At 36.9% G+C, this 17,396-nt stretch overlaps 1 protein-coding gene across 4 annotated transcripts in view; it reads left to right on the top strand.

The window, feature by feature from the left end:
• Positions 1 to 17,396, top strand: part of Pli (E3 ubiquitin-protein ligase pellino) — a 513,023-nt gene that overhangs the window by 346,837 nt on the left and 148,790 nt on the right. For 3 of the 4 annotated variants that reach the window (XM_069825471.1, XM_069825470.1, XM_069825472.1), the window contains exon 4: positions 14,116 to 14,145. The exons of the other annotated variant lie outside the window; for it this stretch is intronic. In XM_069825471.1, the coding sequence (XP_069681572.1) occupies positions 14,116 to 14,145 (30 nt within the window). The remainder of the gene's footprint in view (positions 1 to 14,115; positions 14,146 to 17,396) is intronic. 4 annotated transcript variants of the gene reach the window in all.

Genomic DNA, 17,396 nt, shown 5'->3' with positions numbered 1-17,396 from the left:
TGAAAATGTGTTGTTCAATCACTAATAAATGAGTATTCAATAACTGTGCAGTAGACGGTCAATCACTAATAAGCGTGTGGTCAATAACTAACTGTGCAGTAGACGGTCAATGACTGTAAAAGTGGACTTGTTGTGTTTATTTAATTTATCTTTGCATTAAAATTTTATTTTTTCTTTTGTTTATTGATTTTGATTTGTTTCTGAATCTTCACTTGACCCAATGCCTTTAAAATTCTCTCAATAAGTTACCACCGTTTTCCGCTATTTCACTGTTTTATTATTCATTAGCTTAAGTGGTCAATCACTATACAGTTTACCCTACATCGTATGTTCTCCCCTTCTAAACAGCAAAAAAACTCTTCCTCCCATTTCTCATGAAATAATCGTTTTCTAACGCGTACACACTGCTTTGATAATGCCATTATGCCACCACTGATATTGCTTATGAAACTGATATAGACCCTGCCCACGCCTAGGAGCTACGTGATGGAGGAAAGGGGACTATGAAGATGTCAATCAGAGCGATAAGCTCTGTGAAGGTCAGTGAGGCACAAATTCTCAAGTGAGGCACGATGCCCAAGTATGAGTTAGAGCTTTCGCAGTTGTATATTACCCGAATTTCGAACACTGGCTCTGCTTTTTCTTCTTAATTTCTTAACCGGGTTCTGGAATTGGAAAGCTACTAGACACCATTATTTTCTCGGGACAGATAGCCAATGCATAAAACATAAGCTTATTATATATCTTGATTACACATCTTTTAACACTGTATCACTTCGGAATATGTACATATGTACAGACATCATCACAAAACAAAACTACTTCACATACAATAACAAATATTACACACAAACCGAAGGCCTACCCATGGGATCACCCATTTCCAGCATACTAGCAGAAATATTCTTACACCACATAGAACAGACATGCATACTAAACAAAGACAACAACAAACACGCAGACAACATCATATATTGGCAAGATACGTAGATGACATACTAATACTATACAAAGGAAACAAAAGAGAGATCCAAAACCTACATCAACACATAAACAAAATACACCCAAAGCTACACTATACATTAGAAATTGAAAACAACAAATCCATAAATTTTCTAGACATCACAGTAACAAAAGTAGACAACAAACACACATTCAAAGTCTACAGAAAACCCACAACAACAACAACAACAACAACACACATACACAACACATCCAACCACCCCACACAACACAAACAAGCTGCATTCCGAACAATGGTACACAGACTACTCAACATACCAATGAACCAACAAGATAACAACGAAGAGCTAAACACAATCAAATACACAGCACAAGACAACGGGTACAACCCTAACATAATATGCAACATAATACGTAAGACAAAACATAATCACAAAAAACATAAGAATACAACACAAACATAAGAACACAAAAAATACATCACACTAACATATGAAAACAAAAGCACACACAAAATTTCAACCTCATTCAAGAAATTAAATTACAACATCGCATACAGAACAAATAACACTCTACAAAAACATCTCAACACACAAACAACACAAACAAACAAATACAACCACACAGGGGTATACAAACTCAAATGTAATACCTGCAACAACTTCTACATAGGACAGACAGGCAGATCGTTTCAAACACGTTACAAAGAACACATCACAGCCATAACAAAATTACAAAACACCTCCACATATGCAGAACACATCACAAATGCTAACCACACCCACAGAGACATCAACACAGACATGGAAATACTGCATATCCAACCAAAAAGCCAGAAACTAAACACACTAGAACAATATGAAATATACAGACACACAAAAACACACCCCAACGAAATTCTCAACACACAACTCAACTTCAAAAAACACACACTCTTTGACTCTACACTATACCACAGGAATACACCCTCACAGGAAACAGAACAAGTGGCGCCAAGACCAACAACGACCAGTTCTGAAAATGACCCATAAATAGGTCGAAACATGTAAACGAGGTACGTTGAAATTTAACACTGGGAAGTCTTACCATACATATTCCGAATAAGCTCAAGACATAACTGTCGAACGTAACTATTGTTTTATATCAAAATCTGGAATAATAAAAAAAAGGAAATGTAGTTCATGAAATTCTTTGTCAGAATCATCTTCGTCAGTATTCCCGTATAGAAACGCATAAAATAAAACTTTTTCTTGTACTAGCAATTCGTTTTAGAAACCTTATTTATTGGACATGATGGTTACAATAAATAATGGAAATTTAATAGTCCTTGGCTGAAGACGTATTCCTGGACTGTCCGTAACATAACGAGTCATTCGTTTCGAAGGGTCATAAAAAGAATGTTGCATTCGTAAATCCCATAAGGATCTGCGTCTATTAACTTGGGAATGCCAGTCAGGTCGTGATCGTTGTATCTAAGCCCTTTCTTGGGGCTAGAGTTTGTTTGTTCCTACCCTCGGTTATACACAGGCTATTGCAATCTTTTCGTGTAGCCAATATATCTAGCGTAAGTACTGGAATTGATCCACGAAACTGTCCTGGTAGGATTACTTCCCGAAATAACCTTGCCCTACAGAATAAAATGTTGACATATACAGGATGTTTAAATTAAATTCTCTCTTGTATAAAGAGTCGTCAGTAGGCCCTATTCCCATCTGAGACTATTCACTGCATATTGATTTTAAATTCACATTTATAGCGCTCTTTTTTTCAATACGCGTTACGTCATCACTGTTTGATTTTGAACTGACACTAGCCATTTCATCTAACGATGAAAAAGTAGTGGAACGGCACCGGAATTTGAACCCGGGTTTTCAGCTCTACGTGCTGATGCTTTATCCACGAAGCCACACCGGATTCCCATCCCGGTGTCGGATCGAATCCTCTCAGTATAAGTTCCACCTCTTGGGTTCCCTCTGGTGGCCGCCCTCTGCACTACGTCATAGATGTCTATGCACGTAGGACTAATGTCCACATATGTGCGGAGATGCACTCGTTATGAGTGACTGGTTGGCCGGGATCTGTCGGAATAGGCCTAAGCGTCGTCTTAAATCACAAGTGATTTACGCATATCGTATATATTATTTTAATGTACCGAAGTACATATGACGTTTCCATGCAGATATTCTGCGTCATGATACGATGAAAGAGTAGTGGAACGGAGAAAAATTCTCTCCGGCACCTGGATTTGAACCCGGGTTTTCAGCTCTACGTGCTGGTGCTTTTTCCGCTAAGCCACACGGATTCCCATCCCGGTGTCGGATCGAATCCTCTCAGGATCGAGGATCGTCGAAATGACGTAATCCACAATTTTATGATCTTGCGGCTAGGAACACGTCCTTGACGTGGAATCTGAAAGTGTGTGCGGAACTGACCTGAAGGATAAAATGACATACCATAAGGAATACATTTATGTTACTGTTTGATATTTGACTCCAGTATTTTCCATTTTATATGGAGTTAAAAATAGGGAGATATTTCTGCTCGCCTTGCAGAAAAAAAAAATACACTTCAGTGGTTTATTTGGTTTAATAATGTGATACAAATGAAAATAATAATTTAAAGAAATAATAATCATCAAGCCATAATAATTTCTGTTAAATCTATTTTTTATAAAAATATATTTACTCATTTTACACACATTTTGAATTGAAGTCCTCAACAGTAATTAACTAATGTTATTGATTTTATTTCTCACATATTTTTTATATTTCTTGGAAATAATTATTATTTTATGAGAGATAAAATTTTAAATTAGATAATAAATCGGGGAAACCAAGGAAAGATGTTTATATATGTGTAAAATAAAAATGCATTTAAAAGAGAAACTCCTCGAAATATGCAGTCATGGAAAATGAAGTTGCCTTCATTCGAACGTAAAAATCTTGATCGTCATATATCTACTTGCAATTTTTCATGTGCCAGATTAATAAAAACATGCGATTTTCATGAAGTTCCGGAGTCTACAGACTAAGTCTATTCAGAATGTACAACAAAAAGATAATTGATTATATTAAGAGATTTGGGGAATGCTGTGGAAAATTGCGGGCAGCTGAATAATGTACAGGTATATAATTCAGGTTTCACTGCTGTTCATATCATTCGGAGCACACAATGTTGGACGTACGCAGGAAGATTAAAAGTGAATCTGGACGCACAGGTTGTCATGGCATTAAAGGAACACTTTTCCACACGAGTCCCTCATTACCGTGCCCACAGTTCCGGGTCGGGGTTGTGCAATCTCGTTAAAAGTTCGTGATCCCTGCTCTGTAGCAGGATTCACAGCACGCGTCTCGGAAATTTTAGTACCGGATTTGCTTTCTATTACAGTATGTAGACGCTGTAATGATTTAAAATTACGGTCGACCCTCGTTAAACAATTCGCGATTGATCACGGAGCCCATTACTTGCAGACGAGTTTTTCATACTTGATCGTTTATGGGTTTCATAATAATTTTAGAATTTGTTACGTACGTATTGTACGGTAAACATTGATTTGTAATAAATATTACTGTCTGTAAACCTTTGTGTGGAGGAAGAGTTATACAGCGGGCGACCCACCTCACTGGCTAAAGGTCTGACCATTCAGCCACCGCAGGGTTAATACATGTGTAGTGATTCGTTAATATTTTTATGAAGTTTGTATTGTAGACGTTATCAGTTCGGAAGCTGGCGAATAGAGTCGTGGTTTGAAGTAGCTTTGGAGTGAGTAACAATTTATACATTTCTTTTGCATTCTTCACAGGACCGGTGAGGCGAGTCCCGTATTATACTACTGCTATCGTTACAAAATGACTCACCTCCATCACCACGTTCTCGGCAGTGTAGCGGTCTTAGCTGTTGGACCCGGAATTTGCGGGTTCAGACCCCGTCGGGACCAATGGATTTTAAAGGGAAATAAAATCCTTCACATTGTATGTGGGTTCCATGTCCAAGCCCGTGTTGAATTTCAACGATGCATAGTCTCTACAGATAAAAGAGTTGGTGAATAATTTCGAGGGAAAAATTGTTTCGGGGCCGGGTACCGAACCCGGGACCTTTGCTTAAACGTACCAACGCTCTACCAACTGAGCTACCCGGGGAACTCTACCAGACACCGATCCAATTTTTCCCTCTATATCCACAAACCTCAAAGTGGGCTGACAACCGTCAAGCAACCAACATTGAGTGCACACTAACTCTGTGCGACTTAAATTGTGGTTTTCTGTTAACGAACAGTGATATGTATTATGCAAATCAAGCTTTCAGGTATAACTCCCTGTAAAGTTGATTTGAATAATTACGAGGGAAAAATTGTTCCGTGGGCGGGTTTCGAACCCGGGACCTTTGGTTAAACGTACCAACGCTCTACCAACTGATACAGAGGGAAAAATTGGATCGGTGTTGGGTAGAGTTCCCGGGTAGCTCAGTTGGTAGAGCGTTGGTGCGTTTAACCAAAGGTCCCGGGTTCGATACCCGGCCACGGAACAATTTTTCCTTCGAAATTATTAAAATCAAATTTACAGGGAGTTATACCTGAAAGCTTGATTTGCAAAAGAGTTGCTGTTTAATACATAAAAAATACCACTGTATTAGCACCATCATTATTTTTGCTACCATTCTTAGTCATATCATTAGTCATTATCAGAGAAATTACCTTTTAAGTATAAATCTTCTAGGGAAATTTAATGCGTTGGTGGAAAATTGTCTTAGATTAGGCCATACCTCCCACTTCATCAGGCTAAATGTTTGTAGTTAGTGTTTTTTAGGAGAAGTGGTTCTTCGAGGTAGGCAGAGAAGTCATGGGTGATCAGTGACCGTTCTAGTAAGAAACATCTTTCTTTCTGCAGACTGCTCGAAATGCCTATTTTTGTACATTGATGGATCCATCACCTTGCTTCTTCCCCTTCCAAGCATTATGGAATGCTTGACCGTTCTGGGTTGAAGATCGATGACAGAGAAACGAGGCATTTCTATTTCTGTCCAGTGACTGCGCAAAGTGTGATCGAATCCCATTCCCCACAAACATATGGACGTCTATGACCTACAGCCCATCCTTCTTCGATCATGGGTGAAGCAGCGGCTGGGTGCGGCTGCTGCTGCTGCGGTTGCCCATCTACTTACATTTTCTATCAGAATTACGAAGTTGTCTCACGGCGTATATTGTGACGCATTTGTCTTCAAAAATTACACTTTTCATATGGGCTATTCCATCTCAAATCGACCGAAATATAGAGAAAATTGACCTTGCAATTTTTAAATACAATGAAACTTTTTCTGTCCGTAGACAACTGTGATACAATGCTTTGTGCAAAGTTTGAGGCATCAGAACTTAATAGTGTTTAAATTAAAAATATTTAAATGTATCGTATTTTCATAAAATTAGCAACTTTAAACTGTTGTGGCTCCGAAACCCTTTCACCCAATGATCAAAATCATGGTTTATTTTGAATGCTGAGAAATTAAAGTTTATATTGACATGTAAACAGACTTTCTTACTTTTTATGGAAATGGAGAAATTTAGATTTTTCTTCATTAAGACGCCTTTTGCCACGAAAACATATTTTAAAAATATATGGTTAGATTCCGCATTGAAAGTACAAATAAACACATATTTTTTACTGGTGGTACGTTGATAAAGTATTGAAAATATCAAATAAAGAAAATAAATAGTACGCGCGTGAACTAACCAGCTGACTGTGAGACGGGAGGTATCGAGACAAGCAAGGCCAGGAGACAAACACGTGATGTGTCGTCTAGCAATCATGGCTGTGCTAGCTTTATCACAGGTTTTCATAAACACAGGAGTAAAATGACGCCCAACGCTCGCTTATCTTCAGCTCTCGGCCAGTGCGTGCGGTACTGCCCCGTTCAAGTCTAGGCATGTGAAAATGATCTTTTTAATACCCTCGAAACTTTTTGCCGAGCCACTAAGCACACAATGCCGAATCCCTCTTAATAATGCAAGGTTTTTTTCTCAATATTCTTTTACATTTTTACAAATGGCCAAAAAGCCTAAAAGCAAGTAAAATCAGATTATCTGTCTCTCTGTGTACAATAAAAATAAGGATTACTTCTTAAAATAACCTACCAAATGTCAGCTTCAAAATAAGCTCTCGTTCAATGTTCTGGAGTAAATGGTTCCAGAGTTCTGAGCGCTGAAAGAGGCTTGTTTTTGTAAAATACGCTAAATTTGTCGCTCAATAATACGAAAACCGTTTGACTTTTGATAGTATATTTTTGAAAATTCACTCTCCTCAGCACCTTGTATAAGTAGGGAAAAAATTAGAGTATAATAAAATACGACGTTTTTTACTGATCGATTTCATATAGAATAGCCCTTATACAAGTTATATTTGATGTAGTTGTGACTGAAATGTTTCCTGAAAACATTGTTTTATGTCTTATACTTGACACTGTTAATAATGTCCATACACTTTCGAGCCCTTTCTCCGTACCAAAGGAAAGAAAAAAAAGCTAGACACACGATAAAATTTCGATAAATGTAAACATTCCGATATTTCATCAGCATGTCCAAAAATGAAATAACTGTCGTATTGCTTGTGATTTCATTCAAATAATAAAACATTATTACTTGGGGCGCATAAACAATAAAATGAGCTGCTGCCAAAAAGTCAAAAGGAGGATAGCAATGACAAAGGAACCTTTTAATAGAAAAGGGAGCATCTTCTGCGGACTTCTGGAAAAAGAACTATTGAAGAGACTAGTGGGTGCTTTGTGTGGAGTGAGAGTCATACACTAACAAACTTACGTTTTTCTGCATGGGACCATTAAACTTTTGACAGATATGTGTGCAGGCACACGAATTTAATGTTCTTTTTTTTAATTAGAAGAAACCAATTATAGATAACGGTGTAGACACGCGTATTAAACACTTTCTGAAAGAATTAGCACAATCGGTTGGAATTTATAGATTTTATTAACGTATATACAAATCGCGTTTTTAGCTCGTGAAACGAACAATTTTCCCGGCATTGGGTACAGAAACGTGGACATTACGACGAAGTGAAGAGAAGTGACTCGAAGCATTTGAAATGTGGATATGGAGAAGAATAGAGCTTTGTGAAGTGGACAGACAGAATAAGAAATGAAGCTGTATTGGAAAGAGTGAGTGATGAAAGACTGATGCTGAAACTGACTAGGAAGAGAAAAAGGAATTTGCGGGGTCACTGGCTGAGAAAAAACTGAAGGCTGCACTAGGAGGAATGGTGAACGGGAGAAGAGTTCGTGGCAGAAAAAAGATATCAGATGATAACCAGCGTTAAGATACATGGATCGTATGCGGAGACTAAGAGGAAGGCAGAAAATATGAAATATTGGAAAATTCTGGGTTTGCAGTGAAATACTTGCCCTTGGACAGAAAACTATGAATGAATGATTCAAACATTGGCGTATTTTTTTTTATTTGCACACATGTTTTGTGAAAGTGAAAGTTAGAATTTATGAAATAGTTATATTACCGGTTGTTCTGTATAGTTGTGAAATTTGACTCTCACTTTCAGAAACAGAGGTTAAGGGTGTTAAGAATAAGGTGCGTAGGAAAATATTTGGGCTAATAGTGATGAAGTTACAGGAGAATGGAGAAAGTTACACAACGCAGAGCTGCATGCATTGTATTCTTCACCTGACATAATTAGGCATTAAATCCAGACGTTTGAGATTTGCAGGGCATATAGAACATATGGGTGAATCCAGAAATGCATATAGATTGTTAGTTGGGAAGGAAAAAAAAAGCTTTGGGGAGGCAGAGACGTAGATGGGAGGATAATATTAAAATGGATTTGAGGGAGGTGGGATATGATGGTAGAGACTGGATTACTGTTGCTCAGGATAGGGACCGATGGCGAGCTTACGAGAGGGCGGCAATGAACCTACGGCTTCTCTAAGAGCTGTAAATAAGTAACAAGTGTTTTTAAGTCAAAATAAAGAATGGGCACAAAGTCCCGTTACCCCGCCATAAAACCTCAAATATATACACTATTTGTGTAATTCTGGACATAATGCAGACATACATTCACTTTACACTAACTGTGTATCCTAAGTATATCCCCCATTATTCTTCTCACAAAATAATGCTTCGCCAGGTTCAGTGTGACATTCGCCTCAGCATTGCTGGTGTAATCTGTTGGAAAATCTTGGGTTAAAAGTTTTCAATGTTTAGAAAATGACACGTCTTGGAGAACTGTGTATCATATCGAAGTTTGCAGTAACCGATGTTGTAGGTTGATTGTAATGTGCGTATAAAATTATCATTCATATAGAGTACATTTGATTTTAACATGGATCGTAATTTGCATAATATTATATGATAAATATGTATTATAATTGTAACATGAGTTATATGTACACACAATTCAATTCTAATCAATTTGAATTTACACCACATTAAAATTCATCATTTTATTTTATTTCTTGTTACAATTAGTATACATATAACTCATGAAATTTTATCACTCTGTATTACACACTGCTCATATTTGATTTCATAAATCTAATTTAATCTAAGTTCAGATCACATAATTTTAATATATCTGATGATGCCCCACAAGGCGAAAACGTTTGTATACCTTATATTCATGTAGCAAATAAACATTTGCAGATAGTTGTGTCTGATTGAAATTTATATACATTATTTTATGACATTACTAGACACATCTGAAATATAAAATGAATTGCAAAAAAAAAAAAAAAAAAAAAAAAAAAAAAAAAAAAAAAAAAAAAAAAACCACTCTTGATGGAATGCCACCTAAATGAGGTGTTTCCACAACGCTGGATTGGTCGTGGCTCACCCATCTTACCAGCTCCTCGACTGGTTACCTCACAGCCTTGACCGCACAACGTATGACAATGCCCTATGGAGTTTCATCAAGCGCATTGTTGCGTAGGAACGGTACGATACCATTGATGAAATTGAAGGACGCCGTGCGACACGCTACCCAACATCACATCAGCAATGCTGAGGCGACTGTCACACCGAACCTGGCAACGCATTGTGTTGTGTGAGGAAAATGATGGGGGACATACTGATCATTTGCATGCTTAGGGCACACAGTTAGTGTAAAGTGGATGTATGTTTGCATTTATGACTGGAATTACCTAAATAGTGTGTGGCCTTCGAAAAATCGAAAGAGAATTGAGAGGACAAATTTAAAAGGTACGCAACGCGTCCTTGCAAGGGATTGGGGGCTGTACTAAACTAAATATGTGAGCTCCAAGCCTGTTGGCCACTAGTCTCACTCCGGTTTACGCTGCTCCACTTAAGGAGCTCTAGAAAATTTTGAAGGGGAAGCCGAAATTGGACGTAACCTCTTAGGTATCACATACGCGAGGGGGACGGAGATTTGATCAAGTGATCACGGGACGGGGCGAGGAGGAGATGGCTGGTGTTTGCCGTTAGTATGGCAAGACGCTGTCATCTGTTGTTCGATGACAAAGCATGTGAAGGCCGTCGGAAGAAGCGCCGTGAAGTCTAAATCTGCAATTTGAGAGGTCCCTGTCCTTTCAAATTGCGACTAATTGAGTGACCTCGTACATTTAGTAGACAATTGTGTGGCCTTTATTTGAGGTAGGTATTTATAGGGTGTAGTGGGATTTTCTGCCTACCCTGTAGAACGTGGGTGAGTGATATGTCAATTACTGAACATTGCTCAGTACGCCCTATTTCAGTCTTGAAGTTAGAAGTAGTAAGTACGGAGGAAAAATGTTGAAGAAAGGAAAGTTTGCAGCGAAGTCAGACGTTGCCTCGCCCATTAAAAATAGAAGAAACGAACTCAACTCACGATGTGACATTAATACGTATAATAAGCCTGTCTCCATTAAAGTAGCTTGCCGTATAACGGTAGTCGCCACCTTAATTCCTTAATGCTGTTGTAAAATGTATTTGCGTACAAGTTTTTTCCTTTCCGTCTGGTAAAGTATGGAATAGAACCTGCCAAGCTAAATTGCATAAAATTAAGAACGAACCGTTGTTTTAATATGATGTTGAGTTTTTGCACTTGTATACAATGCAGGACATATATTATTATACTAAAACGAACTTGCTGATTGGTATCTTTTTTCGCTCTGCCCCTTAAACTGGATTTGTACGTTCAGTTACGCACCGTTATGAACTCTAAAGATATTTTGTATTCCTTTAGGATTTGCGTTGATTTCTAGTTACGGGAAGAGGGAAGTTAATTGTATTTACAGAGCTTTGGCTTTATTCTGTAGTTGCTTGTAAAATATGGACTTTTGTCTAAGGGATGTTCGTAAGGTGTACGTTTCTGTCAGTGTGTAATTGGAATTGGTTTTGTAAGGTGGTTGTGGTGGTGGTGGTGGTGGTGGTGGTAGAACAGAACGGTTTAGCAAATAACTCGCTAAAAGTGATAAAGAAATTCACTGTTTACGAGGAATGATATAGTGAAACTCCTATATTACGAAGTGTACACAAAACGTATTTGGGGATGCAAAAAGAAAAAAAAAAAACTAGGGACCACAAAACATTTCAGTTAATGTTCACGCAACCTTTAGCGTAGACCAGTCGCTTGTCGCCAATTGGTAGTACTTATTCCGTATAGGTGGCTGGCATTACATTTAAGCGTACTTTAGCCCATTGTGCGCCCAGTATAGGGATGATGAAAGGTGGCTTGGGTGGCATTCGTGAATCCGACACTGACAGGTGGGCGATCCTACCTTAGCCCCTGATAGAGCCAGGTCCCGATCGCATACAAGTAGCCCGATAAGCCCCGAGGACCCGAATCCCAAAGCCCTTCCTAAATCAGCATCGGAAACTCGTACTACTGCCCCAGTCTATTCTTATTATTGCAGATGATAGATGAAGTGAGGGAGAGATGGAGAGAGTTGGTGTAATGATAGAGGGAAACGGGAGTACTCAGAGAAAAACCCTCTGCAACGTATGCTTGTCCGCCACAAACTCCATCACGACCTGGCTGGGGCTCGAACCCGGTCCGCCTCGATGAAAGATCAGCGCTCTAGCACTTGAGGCAGGAATGCTACCCGTACCACGTGGCGGGCTTGAACAAGCGTCGCATTTATACGGAATGAACCGTAAGAAATGTCGTTAATTTCAGGGGGTTATTCTTTGAGATATTTCAAACAAGAAAGCTTAATAAAATTTTACTCGTTCTTGCTTCCTTTTCGAGATAAAAATTATTTTATATGAAAAATTTCATAGCGTGCTTTGGGAAAACCATTGCTTTAATTTCCAATATGCTCAGTCAATTGAAGAGAGCAGAGTATTATGATATTAAATGATTGAAAGAATTTTAGTTTTGTATTTTAGATGTTCAGAAATTTGATTCGAACAAATGTAATATTGTAAAATTCCTTTGCAGAACGAAAAGTTACTTTTGTTCGGATCAAATTTCTGCACATTTGAAGGACGAAAATAAAATTCTTTCAATCATTTATTATCATAATACTGTGCTCTCATAAATTGACTAATTATGTTGGGAATTTAATAAATGGCTTTCCCAAAACACGCTATGAAATATTTATTATAATACAATTTTTATCTCGAAAAGGAAGCGAAAACGAGCAAAATTGTATTAAACCTTTTTTGTTTGAAATATCTCAAAGAATAACCTCCTGAAATTAATGACATTACTTACGATTCATTCTATATAGAGTAAAGGTTGGTAGTATTGTGATAGTTCTTTTTGAGAATTTATTACAATTTTACTGAGCGAGAGAAGGACCGGATTTGTGCAGCAACTTGTCCACGAACATTCCCCTAATACGTTGACGCAAAAAACCTATCTTTCTCTCGCTCAGTAAAATTATAATAAATTTTCAAAAATAACTATCACTATATTACCACCTTTACCCTATAAGGTGCAAAATGAGACAAAGCATGCCGTCCCTGGTCCAGTACTTGTAAAGCAAAGCTAGCGAACCAGCCAAGGATTTTCTTATACATATGCTTTAAATACTAGTCTGTGCTACTGGGAATAATGCATCTAATATGAGTCGTTCATGCGCATAGTACAGCGAATCTGTATTTGAAACCTTAAAAATGGTAACGGCGAATCAGTCGAAATCTGTTCTAACGATTTTCATTTTAATTTTCTTCTTGCATAAGATGAAGTGATGAATTTATACAGTATGTCCGTATGCTACCAAAAACGTTAAGTTCAGAGTCATTTTATCACTTAACATTGCTTGTGACAGCTTTAATGCGTCTTATTGAAAACTTTTGATATAAAATAAACATATTGGGAATTAAAAAACCTATCCGTATCGGAAGTAGAGCAACGAAAAATAGACTGAACTAGAATAATAAAATTGGGAATCTTAACCACTACGCTTTGAAGTTAGTTGACTACGGAGTTTGTGCAATAAGCCAAATGACGACGAAGAGTAGAGGCGCGTGTTGCTGTACGATGAAAACAGACTTGTGAGGTTCAGACCTGTCTTCGGACAGTTGACTAAACAACAACGACTTTTACATAAGCAAGAATAGAATCTGACTCACGTCCGAGTGGTTAGTGTCTGTGTCTTTCACTGTGGCGACCGGGGTTCCATCCCGTCTGGGTTATGAAGACATTTGTGGCGGACAAAGCGGAAGCAGGGGTTTTTCTCGGGATTCTTCAGTTTCCTTCACCATCACTCCGCTTCACAATCACCCTCACGCTGCGAGGTCTTGTGTCGGTTTCCAGAACAAATAACATTTTAGTTTAATAAAGTTGTTCACATTTGTGTTTAACTATTATTATTATTATTATTATTATTTATTATTATTATTATTATTATTATTATTATTATTATTATTATTATTATTATTATTAAAAGCAAAAATACAAAAATGAATACATTATACGAAGAGGAATTTGTGCAAAATCTGGTTAAGTCGTTGAATTTATGAGTAAATGAACGCATGTATGCATTTTTATGTACACAAACAGTAAACCGAAAATGTATCACTTCTCGGTGGAAAAGACTTTATTTATACGAGTGTGTAGAATATTTGAAATAATAGCTGAAAAAATAAAATAGGATTATAATTCGCAACATGTTAAAAGAACTGTATGAATGCAAAATAGATGTACCTTTCATCTTCGTGACACTAATGGTTTTCTTTCTTTCCCGGTCCTACAGCCATGGATGGGTGTTGGACTAAGAGCACAAGTGAGTTTTTTCTCATATCACTATCTGAACAAATACTGAGACTCTCGTTTCGTGGGGACTGAATGACACCGGGCCTTGAATTTCAACCGTGATTTTCACGTACCGGTAGCGTTAAAAACGCACCTTATACAGACTAGCACTTGCAGCTTTACAGTTCATAATTAAATTATCGTTATCAACTCAAACTACGTCCACTCTTATCTCCCATTGTCATCGTGACTTAACTGCATATCCTTGAGACACGGATATAATATAGACTAGCCCCGTTTCGCCCAGGGCAGGGTGGTCGCGTGTTTCGCGATCTCACCCGACCTCCAGATCAAGTCACGGGGCACGTAGTCATAAATCCGAACTATGACATTCTAAAACTGAGATCCTTTTCCTCCGTATCTACTAAATGCATAAAGACATAAAACGTTGGTGTCATTAAATCATTGCTTTATATTGTTAAGGATAGTGCTATATCAAACGTTAATGGCCTCTTATCACGTGGATCAAGGTTCGATTCCCTGCGGATAGTTGTTGATGATGATGATAATAATAATAATAATAATAATAATAATAATAATAATTTATTGTTATAACAAAGATACATATTGTTTTTATATTTAAAAAATTACTCTGACACCCCAGAAAGAGTATATAGGCCTACTCGTGCTCAGGGGGCATTCCACAAAATGTTAAGACATTTTATTAAATAACAGAATAAAACGTAAAAAAGAAGAAAACAAAAACATATCACAATAATTGGAATTTTAAAATTTCTCTATAAACAATAATATTTAAATTGATTTTTTAAAATAAGGAGCTTTAGCAAATTTTATATTTGGAAATTTAGCTATAATCTTGTTATAAAGCCTTGAATCGAAGTTCTAACTGTGATTATAAGCTGCAGTTGTGGTACATTTAGGTTCTGTCAAGCATATGTTGTCTGATCTTTTAGTTTTATATTTATGTGAATACAAATTATAGTGCATTATGCAACGAGCCTATAATGAAGGTAATTAAGAAGTGAGTATGGATGTTTATGAAACGAGCTCAAGCGAGTTTCATAATTTTCATACGAGCTTCTTAATTACCATTATAGGCGAGTTTCATACGACTTTTTATGCTCGACCATATTTCTAACTTGATATTATTAATTTTTTAGCAATGTCCCGTATGTTGTGAGATGTGCGCAGACGCGAAAGTATTGATTTTTTCCGAGGAACAGATGACCTTGCTAGGCTATAAGAACCTACAGAGATAACATTGAAATTAAATTAGACATTGAAAAACGAGATGACAAATTGAATTTATTTGAATATTATTTACAATTAACGCTAATTATTATAGTAACAGAACATAACCTTCTGCGACAGTATTGGATTTCCAGCCTCCGTGACTTTTCGCTAGTTCTCTTTCGATTGCATATCCGAGAATAATCGATACTTGCGGTTTTATAACTGTAGAAAGCTGACCTGTCATTGGCTGAACAGTTGTAACCTGAGTCGTCATTGGCTGAAAGACCTGACCTTTAATGAGTAGGTGTACTTTAATGACATGCATTAAAGGTCTGCTACCAGGTGTATAATTACTACATTTCGGCATGGTCGAGCATAAAATATATTTCGATTTTTATGTACAAAATTCAATAAGACATTGTTATAAATTTGATCGATATCAAATACTTTAAATTCTGAATGCAATAGTTCTGAGGGATAATCAAGAGGTTTATTAAGACATATTTTTATTATTATTTTCTGTAGCAGTATTATTGACATGAGGGGCAAAACCCTATTCTGTAATACCATACTTTAATATAGCTTGTACTAATGCGAGGTAAATCAGTCATAAAGTATGGGTAGTCGAGTAATGTAGGACATGTTTTATAATACAGTGAAATCTCTCTGAAAGACCACTCCTATTAAGAGAACCCCCCCCGTTCCCTCTGATAGACCGATTCTTCTTAGAATCGAAGTAAAAACCCATAAAACAGTATATATTTTACCCCCCATTTAAGGGTCACCCCTCTCCCCGACCACCGACCAGTCATTGAATAGCTGTTTTCTTCATTTTACCTCTTTTCAGAGACACGATTTCAAAATTAAAGTACAGTAATACAGTTTTGCAACGCAGTAGTTTAATGCATTAAATAAATTCTGAGAACTTGATAAGACTACTGTAGTTTATCTTCCAAGCTTGTAATGGAATTTGACAACGCTGTTAACTATTAGTGCTGAATGTCCGATGCTTCAATCGTCTAAAGCTCTAAGGAATGTGAAAATTTCTAACGAAAAAGAGGTTGTTAAGAATTGTGATCGCTGCACATGGCCTTGGGTCTGACCACATTAACTGTGTGGTATTTTCTCCCATTTTTAACAGTTTCATTTCTTCTTGCATTGTGTAAAGTTGTTACGAGTAAAAATATGCTCAGTAAAATGAGAAGTGTATTATCGTTGAAGGATCGAGTCAAAGTGATTCGCGAAAGTGAAAGTGGTTTACCTGAAAGGAAATTAGCGTCAAGATTTAAAATGTAATATATATATATATATATATATATATATATATATATATATATGCAGGGTGAACAATAAGTATGCAATATTGTTAATAACTTCTTAAATTTTAATTTTACAAAAAAGAAAAGTTTTTATACAAAAATTGTTGGAGATAAACCATACAATATTACGCCAGTGTTCGAAAACAGTTATTCATACATACAGAGTGTGAGAGTGAACTAATATTTTTAAATGGCACCCTCTATTATAATTGAAGAGTCCTCTGCAAGAATGATGGATGTCATTTGGAATACATTTTTCAGGAGAAGCAATTGAAAGTTTGAAATGCTTAGCGCTCAAAGCTTAACTGTGATTTTCCGATCATTACTGGACAGTGACTATCAGTGTTAATGCCATGTAACTCTCTATGTACATTCTATATGTCTTAAGCTATGCATTGACAGTCTTGGTTCATTTTCGACAAGAAAGTGACATCCATCATTCTTGCAGTGGACTCTTCAATTTACATATTCCGAATCTCCATTTAAATTTTACGTATGAATGCGTATAAACTTCACCCATTCACCCGTTTCATGTCTTTTAACAATTTATTAAACTTGTTTCGTGTACTTAAAACTTGAGACAAATAAGTATGTAAAATCATGTTGAGTAGGCCATAAAACTAAACGAAACAATATGACTAACCAAACTTTGTTACAGATGCTTAAAATGAGAATCATTCACATTAAAAAAATATCCCGGTCTATCATG

Source organism: Periplaneta americana, chromosome 5, assembly GCF_040183065.1.
Source record: "Periplaneta americana isolate PAMFEO1 chromosome 5, P.americana_PAMFEO1_priV1, whole genome shotgun sequence".
Taxonomy (NCBI): domain Eukaryota; kingdom Metazoa; phylum Arthropoda; class Insecta; order Blattodea; family Blattidae; genus Periplaneta; species Periplaneta americana.
The sequence above is the reverse complement of the archived record's forward strand: the minus strand, read 5'-3'. Positions and strand labels throughout refer to the sequence as shown.